Raw genomic sequence first — 13,155 nt, forward strand, 5'->3', positions numbered from 1 at the left:
TAAGAATTTTAAATATCTTAATATATTCATTAAACTATGTATAAAGCACCTTATGGACATATCTGTCCTGAAATATATAATTTCCTTCGATTTACACACAGTCTCTTAAATCTTCTCATACTGGCCTTCTTAACATGTAGAAAAATAATCTACCATTGGAGCTTGTCTTTCAAGTGTCAAAATAAAACTCCATATGTCCTCTCACAGACCTGCTGCATGCAGTGTTTTTATTTTTGATAAAAAAAACCTGTCCACAAAAACACACAAATTAACAAGTTATGGTAAAATAAATAAATAAATAAATATATACATGTATTTGTAAAATGGGGTACTCTGTAAAGTGTAAATAAATGTAGATAAAAACCCCATATTTTATTCAGAATAGAAAATAGACATCATCAGATATGAGTAATTTGCGACAAACTCACATGACTAGGTATAAAAAGGAATAAATGGGCAGAAATCTGCCTCAAAAGGACATTAAAAACTATTTTAGAAAAATGTTCCACAAAGTAAAATAAATCAAAGAATCAAAAATTAAATAATTAATTAATTTTGGTATAAAAAAGGTGGATCCCTTTTAAATATGTTACATTAAACTCTTTGTTGTAATAAAGTTGGGGAATGACTGTAGAGCTGTTGCTGAAACACTCTAGAAGAAAATCACCCACATGCCCAGATATAATAACAGATAGTGCTCCCACCTCTAACGCTGACCTTTCAACACAGGAAATCTTCACTCACAAGCTCAAATATACGAATATACACAGGAATCAGAGAGCCAGCAGACTCGGTGCATACCTGGCTCTCACACTAACTTTCATGCTACCACAACAAAGTTCCTCGAGTGAAATTACAACTAAATGTCATACTGATCTCTGAAGTTTCATCTGAGTAGAATTTCTGTGTTCAGAACATCTGCACAGCATGGCACAGACTGCAGATTTTAAATATTGATGAAATCCTGCAATAAATCTGCTGTTTCCAAACAAGACCTAAATGACTGTCCTGAATACGCACTTATGTGTGAGTCATATCTCATTTGCCTTATTTTATGTTCAATAAAATATATAACCTGTAGCAGAAAAATATACATAACCACATACTGTATACCAATGTGCATACTTCTAAAAGTTACTAATCAAAAACTATAATTATTTTCTGTAATTTAATAAACCAACTGTTTTTTACAGTATATTATTCTGAATTTACAAATTTATATATATAGTAAAAATATTTGTAATTAATAATGCAGATCATATAAAGGTTTATCTCCATACTCATTTGACTGATTTTCTATGATAAATACTGCATGCAATATAATATACTTTATGTTAGTTAATATTAGCCAATCATCCAACACTTTCAAATGTAAAATATCCCTAGATTTATTAGAACTGAATTCTTGATATTAATTTGATACATATATGTTACGGATTTGTTTCTATTTAGCCCTGCTTTAGATCACTGAATAAGAGGTCTTTGAAGAAATACCGGTTTCGCCTCTTGCTCATGAATATTCAAATATGTATGCAATATACAAGTATGCAAATATATCGCCTCTGTTTGGCTAACAGGCTAATAGCAGCAGAGAACACCTACTTGCCTTCCCCCCACAGTAACTCATCCAGGAGGTTACAAAAGTTTAGGTTAGTGTTAATGTTTCAATGATAATAAAGAAACTGGGTGAAAATGGGTATCCATGAGCTTCATTGCGGTTGTTGCCGCCAAGGGTGGCAGAACCAAGTTATTAATTTTAGAGGGCAAACACTTTTTCACATTATACACTGGTTTGGATAGGTTCTTATACTTTAATAAATGAGATTGTAAAAAAAAAAAAAATTGCATTTTAAAAATATTTTTAAATATATACTCAGGTTATCTTTCTCTGATATTTAAGTTTGTTTGATAATCTGAAAAATGTCAGTATGATAAAAAAGCAAAAACATCTGTAGGGGCAAATATATGCTTTAGTAGACTTTGAGCGGTGTTTAGGGTCGTTGTCTTGTTGAAGTATCCAGCTCCGGCACAACTTCAACTTTCTTACTGGACAAAGTAAATTGGACAAAGCATAGGTGAAACATTTTATTTATATTTATCTGCACCTAAAAGGATTTGGTTTTGAAGTTGGTACTTTATGGGGTACCGACTCAATTACATTGCTTTATTAATCAGTCCCAAAATTTAGTTAAAGCTTTAAACAGGGAACTGATACGCTGTATCATGTGAGGTCAGAGCTAACTAAAGCAATAAATTGAACCCTCCATGGATGATGAACATTCACGGAAAAAACTTGCTAGTTCATGGACATTTTTAGGAAAGTCTCTCCAAGTAATCCAGTTAAAATGCATGTTTTTTTCCTATTGTATTTAATTTTCCACACTCAGTATACATAAACTGTCTGTTCGTTTTTTTATTTTGGGTATTTTATTTCTATTTTATATTTAAATATTTATAATAGAATTTGACACAGGGTTCAACACAGACAATCCACACACAATTAACATGAAAAATCAGATTAGATTTAACACAGTGTCTGGGTCCGGTTAAAACAAACTCTGGTTCGTTTGTAAATTTAGTGCGGTTTGATTGAGCAGGTGTGAAAACAGTAATCACACTCGGGTGCGGATAAAAAGAACCAAACGAACTCTGGAGCGGTTCGCTTTGGTGAGAACGTGATCCGGTCTCGATCGGATCCAGCTATTAAATATAAGCCATTTATTTGAGCTAAACTGCTGATAAGGCGCAGTCTAAACTGATATATTAGCCAGAAAACGCTAATTACCACAGCTGGGAACAAACACTGTGTCCATGCACACGCCGTCTGCGCTGCATTCACTGCTCACAGCCGCGTGTTTATTATGTTTACATCAGCGCTGCACATAGAAACACTGTGTTTAAAAGCGCAACGTTTCAGCGTTCAGTGTAAAAACACATATATGCGCTGGAACACAAAATGTTCTCGCTATATTTACTTTTTTTATATATGTATATTTACTTCCACGCCAGACCGCGCTCTGACCAATCACAGGACACAGGCTGCTCGCGTGGTTTATTGGTGCGCATTTTGGTGCGTTTACATTTATGCCTGTGTGAAACCAGACCGAACAGAGGGAGAAAACGCTCCAAGTAAACAAACTCATCAGCTGATTCGGACCAGAGAAACGGACTACAGGTGTGAAAACGCCCTAATCACTTTCTCCAATTCATCAAAAAACAAAAATCATTAACATCCCGTATGGTTTATATGATGTTTCAAATCAAATGTTGCCTGCAGACGGGTCACAATAATTTTTTTTGCAAACGAATTATTGCAGTTACTGATTTTATTGTCATTTTAAGGACATTTTATGCCACTGATATAATGATAATGCAATAACATTATTTTTCATATATAATTATTCCTTTTAAAAACAGGGTGTTTGATAGGTCCCTGTACTTTTTTTTGGCTGTAACAGATTTTTTGGTTACCTGAGCAATAATGGGGCTGTTAATTGAGGTGATACAAGAGCTACTACAAACATGGAGACACCAGAACTGCAAAGCCAGCCTTCATCTGTTAATTCATGCATCAGTAAATCAAAGAAATGAAGCAGATTCATCCACTTTCTAAAGAGATTGTACCACAATGCATGTTTTAAAAGTACTTTATAGCATGCTCTGTAAAAATACACATTCTCACCAAAAACTTGCATACTGTCACTTACTTTGGGATATATGTACTCTCTTCTTCCAATGCTGCAGTCTAGTTTGTGTATGGAGTCGCTGTTATTGATGTTATTCATACAAACATGCAAGAAAACACAGAGGCCGATAAATTTATTAAGGTTGTGTTTATATTGTGCAAAAAGTAAATAATGTAATTATTGTGACAGGACTATCTAAAAAAAAGCTTGGCCTTTAAAGAATGGAAGACTTTTCACTGGCAATACTTTATACAATGTTCATAGTTTATAGAAGTATTTTTGACATTTCCATTTTATTTTCCATTATATATATATATATATATATATATATATATATATATATATATATATTTTATATATATACATAGTTCTTCTTGTACTTCTTGTTTTTCACACTAATGTATTGCTTAGTACAAAAATCAGCAACCAGTACTGGTTTTGGTTTAAATGTGAAAATAGAATTTTATTTTAATTGGATAATAGATGGCAGCGTATTTAAATGTTGTGATTTAATATTCTTAGATTTGTGATTAGATGTCCATTCAAGCTCATTTTTAAAAATACACAAAATCACCTTGTTTTAATTAGCACACTCACACAGTCACAGTATCTGGCAGCTAACCGTGCCCGCCTGGCTCGCTGTGGTTTTTTCATCTTAGTGGTTTGTGTTTGTTTGCACCTTCAGTACGCTGATGCTAGTGTCAGTCTGACCAAGCTCACATGGAAACCTCCACCTTACACGTCTCATAACAGGAAGTATCAGACTGAAGTTCCTGTAATTGCGAGATGATTCATCTATCTCTATCTTTCAGAATGTCTGTTAGGCTCCTGCTGTGTTTGATTATTTGTGCAGGTGAATCTAAGGAAAGCAATGGTATGTTTTTTGTAATTTAATGAGTATTATGTAAAAATTATATGTATTATATTGTGTTATATGTAAACAATCTTAAATTTAAAATATGTGTTTGTCTCTTTATAGGGCAGGTGAAACAGATTGCCCCGGGGAGCGATGTTTCTTTAAGCTGCTCATCTGGAGAAGCTTACTGGGAACAACTTCTAATCAACAACACAGTGAGAGTAAAATTTAAAGGAACAGAATATCTACTCATAAAAAACTTTCAGAAACAGAATGAAGGCCGATATTTCTGTCACAAACACGAGGAATACAGAAAATTGGAACTGAAACCTGGTAAACAGTTAAATACACATTAATTACCATTTTTTCAATTAATTAATAAATTAAACATTTTGCCCAATTCTGAATATCCAAAACTTTTTTGCAGTAGGTTTTTATTAATTTAACATTTTGTTATTACCACTTTAAAATTAAATAGGCAAAATTATTTTTCCTTGTTTTTAAAGAAAAAACAAATACAAAACTAGATCAACTAGATCAAAACTGATCATTTTAACATGTGCTTTTAATTTGATCATGTAATAAATGTTTAGCACAAATGATTCAATTTTTGCCGTGTTTAATCATTTTGTTTGCCAAATATTTGTTGCATCTGTGCTATACTGACAATATGAATAATTATATTTTTGGCCAAAATTGAAACCAAACAAAGTGGTAAACATTTGATTAAATACAGAACAGGGTCTTGTGTGTCAACTTTTTAAATCAGGGAATAAATTAAATAGCCTAAAAGTTTTTTTGTAAGAAAAGGCTATTACCAAATTAAAATGTTACAAATATTTATTTATAACATTTAAAGTCTGGTTGCAATTTGATCCTGTCATCAAAAATGTCATTCTCCAAACATTTCACTTTATCATTAAATCATTTTCAAGCAAATCATTTTGTTCATTAATTTTATTGGTTTGTAATTTTACTCATTAAATATTCAGTACATCCCAACTTCTAATTATATGACAATATTAATAATAGTAACAATTTATTATGCAATATATATATATGATTAATAAAAAGAACATGAATAATAATAATAATAATGATTACATTTTATAATTATTTTACTTCTACTACAACTAATAATAATAATAATAATAATAATAATATTAATATCAGAATATTCCTGTAAAATCCTGTGTTTGTTTATTTCAGCTTCAACAAACGATGAGACGGTTTTGTTTCGTGGAAGTGAGGGAGATTCACTTTACCTCTTCTGTAAAAGTATTCTAAACTCATTACCAATGGTCACCTGGTTATGGAGACCCAACCACGAAGATAAAAATATCAACCTTAGACAGAACCCTACACACTTTGGAAAACGACTCCACATCAGGAATTACAACAACGACTTTTCTGCATCCATCACACCTGTAGACTGGAGCGACTCTGGGAAATATGAATGTGAACTTTCCGGCCGTTCACCTGTCAGGACTGTCTTTGAAGTCGTGGTGGTGAGAGGTACCTTAATATATCTTATATATTTATATTATATTCCGATTATCTGGAAACCTCACATTTTTATACTAAAATTTCCATCTGTCTCCTCCACAGTTCATGCCGACCCTCAGCACCTAAACGAGGGGGATGATGTCAAATTAAAATGTGAAATTTCTCATCAGACATCACACGTACAACTGTACTGGATCAACATGAAGACACAAGAGAACTTTCCAAACCCACATAATCTTAAGAATGTTGAGATCAGCCAGATGAGCTGGGTGTGTGCTGTGTTTAACACATCTGTACTAAAAGCTCTTATTCCACTAACTCTCAACATCAGTCAGCCCCTCAGCACAACTGCAACATTACCATCTCCGACCACTCACGATCACACCTCGGCTGAGTCAACAGTTCTGCTACAGTCTAGCAGAAACACCAACGACACTCGCTGGACTACAACAGGTAGTGAATCACAGGGGATACTGAGCGGCCTATTTACCTATTTACTGTGAATTGTACATAAATGTGTGTGAAGAATGAATAACAGTCATTTCTGTAAACCCCCCTGCATTCTCAGGAAACACCCCACCTCCAAGAAACACAACAAGGACCGTCTTAATCACCGTCAGCACTTCATTCTTCTTCATCTTTATATTAGTGCTCGGTGCTGTGTGCTGGAGGACATGGAGAAGAAGTAAGAAAAGATTTATGCACTATACACAACCATATTTACATACATAGCATAACATGCAATTTACAAAAAAAGGAAATTAAATACAGTATTATTAGATTGAAATAATTAATTTATATAATAGAAAAACATAATTTAATATTTGGTACAGAAACCTTTGCTTGCAATTAAAGAGGTTGGAATTTTCCTCTAGTTCTTGACCAGGTTTACATACTGCAGCAGGGAGTTTGGCCCACTCTTCCATACAGATCTTCTCAAGATATTTCAGGTTTTAGGGCTGTCACTGGGCAACATTGAGTTTCAGCTTCTCCAAAAAAAATCTATTGGGTTCAGGTTTGGAGACTTGCTTTTTACAGAGCCACCCCTTAGCTGCACTGGCTCTGTGTTTCAGGTCATTGTCATGCTGGAAGACTCAGCCACAGCCCATTTACATTGCTCTTACTGATGGTAGAAGGTTGTTGCCAAAATCCCTTGATACATGACTCCATACACTCTCTCTGCAATACAGTGCAGTCGTCCTCCCCCCTTTGCAAAAAAAAAAAAAACACCTATAAAAAGTAGGATCTTTCCACCCACATGCTTCACATTTGGGACGGTGCCCCTTCTTTTTTTCCAAACATGGTGAGTGTAGGTGAGGCCAAAAAGCTCTATTTTGGTCTCATCTTACCCACATGACCTTCTCCTATGCCTCATCTGGACCTGGATATGTGCTGGTGTAAGCAGGGGTAGCTTGTGTGCCCTGGCAGACTTTAATCCATGACGCTGTAGTGTGCAACTAAAAGTAATCTTTGACACTCTGCTCCCAGCTCTCTTCAGTTCATTGACCAGGTCCTCTCGTGTAGTTCTGGGCTGATTCATCACCTTTCTCAGAATCATGCTTACCCCATGAGACGAGATCTTGCATAGGGGCCCAGACTGAGGAAGATTGATAGTCATCTTGTGTTTCTTTTATTTTCTAATAACTTCACCAACCGCTGTTGTCTTCTGACCAAACTGCTGCCTATTGTCCAGCCTAGCCTTGTGCAGGTCTACAGTTCTGTCCCTGAGTCTTTAGACTGCTCTTTGGTCTTAGTCATGATGGAGAGGTTGGCGTGTAACTGATTAAGTGTGTGGATAGGGCCTCTTAAAGAAAAAATAACAGGTTTGTGAGAGCCAAAATTCTTGCTGGGTGGTAGGTGATTAAATACTTATTTCATGCAATAACATGCAAATTAATTATTTAAAATTATGCAATGTGTTTTTTTTTTGGACTTTGGTTTTAGATTCTGTGTCTCACAGTTGAAGTGTACCTAGGATAAAAATTGCAAAATTACAAATGTACAAAATTACGATACATACCTCTCCATTCTTTGTAGGTGGGAAAGCTTGCAAAATCAGCAATGTATCAAATACTTATTTTCCCCACTGTACATACTGATTATTGATGCAAATTTATTTTTTTTAAACATTTGATCGAATACTGTTTTTTTGATAGATTTTCATGCATTTTTCCACTTTCTTCAACAATGCAAAAATTAAATAAACAAAATGTATTTTTTTCTAACAGTGTAAATCATTTTTGCTGACCTCATTATGTTTACATACTGGGTAGATGCCATTATTATGAATGAGTCAGTATCCTGTTCTTTGAGTTTTATTTTATTCATGTTTAAGATACTTAAGCATTCTTAAAATCTAATTTCAATGTTTAAATATTCTTAATAACTAAATGCCCATTGCTCTGTGTAAATGCATTATCATGCTATTATGTTATTAATGTATCAAACGCATAAAATTGTCTTAAAATGACAATTTAACATTTTTTCTCACTAATTTCTGAAAAAAATATTGTGCAACATAGGGGTTACTGTAAAATGCTAAGTTAAAGCACTGAGTTCTATTATACGTTTATTTTATTAATGTATGAGCAGCATAGAATTGTCTTAAAATGACAATTTAACATTTTTTCACACTAATTTCTGAAAAAAATATTGTGCAGAATAGGGGTTACTGTAAAAGGCTAAAGCACTGAGTTCTAAAATAATCAGGGTTTAGTTTCCAAATTACATTTTATAAAACAAAATTATACATATAAAATTAGATATATTTTTTATTATTTTCATACTGTGGGAAATATAACATACATTTGTACACTTTAACTCAATTTCTGTTAAAAAAAAATATGAAAAATGTAAACGTATATAAAGACTGTGGATTAGGGCTAGGAGGTTAAACAAATTAACTTGAATTACTGTTTTAATACGATTTTTAAAACGGGATAATCAATTTTGTACATTTTTACATATAGATGCTGCTAGAGTGAACAGGTATTTGCTTGTGTAAGAAACCTATAAAAAGTTATTTTATTCTGCAGAGATTTTCATATTTTGCACCAAGTTTACTAGAAAAACTGCATGTAAGCTTAAAGGGGACTGCTTAATTTGTCGCTTATATATTTAAAAAATATCAATATTATGTTTTTCTTACAATATCGCCGAGCCCTATTTTTAGGTGCACAAACTTTTACACTTCACTGTTAATCAGTCAGGACCTACTTTGCTGTGTCCTTTACATGTTATAAAACACAATGAATTCACCAAAATAATGAAAGTAAATACAACATATATTTTACACAAATTATTCTATACTTTCTAATTTCACTCTTCAATTAAATCCTACAGCAGTTATATTCGGTCACTGTGTTAACGCTTTACTTTGTAATCTATCAGAGAATTTAGAGGAAGAGTGTCCTCAATGTGAGAGAGAGAGCGTTACATACGCTGAGATGAGCTTCAGACAGAGATCAGGTACGCCAGACACTTTTCAACTTAAGCGCATATTGAATTTATGTTGTTCCAAATGTGCCAAATGAGACGCATCACATTACTAGAGCAGCGCAGAATACACAGATTTCATGGTTTGTCTTCATACTTCTACAAGACAAACAATGACATATGTTTTACTCAACAGATGTTCTAATCGTTATTATTATTATTATTATATCTTTTTTTCTGTGTTTTTAATCAGAGAGAAGGAAAGAAGGAGAGGAGCTTTCTGTGAGTGAAAGCGTTACTTATGCAGAAGTGAGCTTCAGGCAGAGAGCAGGTGGGTCACTTTTATATCAAACACTGTTGAGCTGATGAAGTGTATTAAAAATAGCAGAATTTAGGACCATCCCTCAGCTTTTAGACAGTTTCTGCTTTTACAGTTTAGAATTACATTAAGTACATTTAGTAATTTTATAAATCACTTACAATGAACTATTATTATTTACAATACTTTTCATTTAGATTAATCTTCGCTGTTAAGTTTAGTTAAGTTATTATTGCTGTCTAAATGTGACATATCTACATTTTGTCCTTCTTCATTCAGAGCTTTTAAAAGTTGTTACTTTGTTTTATATATCTATCAATTATACACTAAAATGAACCTTTTTGGTCAAAACCAAACAGAACAAAACATCTGATCGAAGGTCAAATATTGACTATTAAACACACGTCTTTTGCAGGGTTTTTTGTTTTACCACAACATGTAATAATCATGTTGGATATCTGAATTGAATCTAAAATGTACCATTTATTAATGTGTATGTCTTAACAGAATATTAGCTCTAAAATAAATAACATAATTTTCACCAAATAGTGATTTTGTACTTTTGAACAATGTGGTATGAGCTTTCTCAGACTTTTTTTTTTCTTACAATATATGTGACTGTTCTAGAATAAATAGCAGACTAATATAATGTGAGCAACTTTTGCAGATAATGCTTCCTCTGATCACGAGTCTGTTTCTGTAAGTAAGCACAATGTTCATTACAAACCATATCTTTCTGCTAAATCCCTGCTCAATTTTTGTATAAAATAACCTTTTTTGCTTTTCTTTTACTTAGAACATTGCTCCCGAGGAAAAAGTAGAAGTCCTGTATTCAACTGTTAACTTAAAAACTAAAATTGAAAATTAGATTACAAAAATGAATGTAAATTACAAAATATGTAAAAATTAAATTAAGTTCATAATGTTTTGTACTGCACATTTAATATATATATATAGCCATTACAAACTGTTTATGTAACTTTACACTATTTGTGTGTGTATATATACATTTAAAACTCAAGAACTACTTGTCTGTATAGAAAAAAACAACACAATATGACTTAACTTTTGTTCACATCAAAGAATCATGTTACACCACATTATATAGAACCCATTCTGTTTACAGTGCAATAAAAATGTTCAGTTGATTACAAAGTTTTTTTTAAGAAAATAAAATGATTACTATAAATCTAATTTAATGGAAACAATAATAGCTTTATTGAATTATGTGTTTCTTTGCTGAGGTTTCTTTACAGAAATGTGATTTAACCGTTGTGCTCTCTGTTTGTCTTTAGAGAATTAAACACAATTCAATAAAAAATATTTATGCTGTAAAAGTTTTTTTTTATTATTATTTTTATTTTATATGTCTTTGTTGTACTTCTGATTATATTCTAAAATGTTATGTAAAAAGAATTGAATCAATATTTTTACATTTTATTGTTTTTTTTTGTTATATTAAAGTATGACTGTTTACATTATCCAAATCACGTCTCTAAAATTTGTTCAGTGTTATTTTACTGTATAGTAAAGCCGGTAAAGTCGTTTATTTAGCTTCAGTGGTTTAAGCTGAGGATGTGTGCTGTTTCCTGTCTCCTACAGATGGTCTGTTTAAAAGTAAAAGCAAAGGTCTCCACATGATTTGCAATTACATTAACAGTGATAAAAATTTAGCCAGGTGAGTTCATTCTATAAATTTGCTATTTTACATTAAATTGAAATAAATAAAGAAAAATTAAGATGGAGAAAACTTCGTTATTAATATACATACAGTACTATTCAAAAAAGGTATAATGCTGTACAGGAACAAACCAGAATCTGTTTTATACTTTTGATTATTTTAAGTAGCACATTTATCTTTGAGGACAGATCTGCACACTCTTGGTATTTTAATCTCAGTGTCTTCATGAAGTAGAGTCACCTGGAATCGTTTTTAGCTCCAGCTCATCCAAATCATTATCTCAGTTGGGTTTAGGTCAGGGTTTAGGTCCCTTGTGTAACTTGCCGTTCTGAGGCTGGTAACTCTGATGAACAGATCCTGTGCAACAGAGGTGGTCTTCCTTTCCTGGATCGGTGCTGATAAAAGTCAGTTTTAATAATAACAATGAGAAAATGCCAAGATGTGCAAAGCAGAGGTGCCTAATTTGAAGAATCTAAAATATAAAACATATTCTGGTTTGTTTAACACTGTTTATGTTACATTTGTTTATCTTCATAGTATAAATCAACAGTGCAGAAACATAATGAAAAAAATCCTCACTAAACTTATGGTGCATCCAAAATTACAGCAATGACATGATATATATATGACATGATAGTGTTCTTCAAACCATCACTGATTGTGGAAACTTCACACTAGACCTCAAGCAGCTTAGACTGTGTGTCTCTCCACTCTTCCTCCAGACTTGATTTACAAATTAAATGTAAAATTTACTGATATTCAATGATGGTTTGGAGAGACATGTCATCTGCTGGATTGGTCCACTGTGTTCTATCAGTGCAGTGTTTTCACAAATTCTTACAGTGCTTAATTTGTATTTTAAATATATATTTAAAAATATTCTAAATGCATTATTATATGTTTATACTGATATTGCATCTGAAGGGGACTGGACCCAGTCTTTGAGCCTCCACAGACGCTATTCAACACTGAGAGGTCTCCGTGTACCGGCTATTTAAAAAAATACTTATATTCACTCAGCAGATATTTTAGCATCACATATACAGTGTTTCCTTTGACCTGTCTTTTTTATATAAAGGCAGGCAATGATTTACATTTCACAGAGAACACACAATCTCACCTGACCAGGAGAAACATTTCCAACTCTGCATCCATCCTCAGGCCTTCAGTACTGACATTTTGGAAAAACCTTTATTAAAACTCACTGTATATCAGTTTATATATCTACAGTTTTATTGCCAATGAAGCAGTACTAAAGTGCAGGCTTGCGCCACCTGCTGGCCGTATTATTTTTTTTTTCAGCCATATTGCCAAAAGAAAAAAAACCTCTACATATTAAAAAAAGCAGGCATTTAAAATGAAAGTCATTTTGTAATATTTCACTTGTTTTTGAGTTCTTCAATACATCCGTCAGTTGCATGTGGCAATAATTAAATTATATGACAGAACTGTATATATAAACAAAACATATATGACAGAAAAATGTGTCTAATTCTGTTTCTGTTAAAGTATTTGTAAAGAGCAGCTGACATTTTCTAATTGTAAAAGGTTTTTGCAAAACAACTGACCTATACATGCAGTCAAAGGTTTGTACACCCCTTATCTAATTTAACGATTATCTTACGTGGTTTAAACATGGTGAGTGGATCGTAAAAGGCCACAGTTTAACTAA

General features: G+C 32.7%; 1 protein-coding gene across 1 annotated transcript; it reads left to right on the plus strand.

Moving 5' to 3' along the window:
* The first annotated feature begins 5,756 nt into the window (after positions 1-5,756).
* Positions 5,757-11,149, plus strand: LOC103034928 (uncharacterized). The gene is made up of 7 exons (XM_022675912.2): positions 5,757-6,057; positions 6,151-6,501; positions 6,617-6,733; positions 9,439-9,516; positions 9,737-9,814; positions 10,470-10,501; positions 10,599-11,149. The coding sequence occupies exons 1-7, from the start codon at positions 5,841-5,843 to the stop codon at positions 10,668-10,670; spliced, it is 945 nt and encodes a 314-aa protein (XP_022531633.2). The 5' UTR covers positions 5,757-5,840; the 3' UTR covers positions 10,671-11,149.
* Positions 11,150-13,155: the final 2,006 nt, after the last annotated feature.

The sequence above is a fragment of the Astyanax mexicanus genome, chromosome 17, assembly GCF_023375975.1.
Source record: "Astyanax mexicanus isolate ESR-SI-001 chromosome 17, AstMex3_surface, whole genome shotgun sequence".
NCBI classification, from domain to species: domain Eukaryota; kingdom Metazoa; phylum Chordata; class Actinopteri; order Characiformes; family Acestrorhamphidae; genus Astyanax; species Astyanax mexicanus.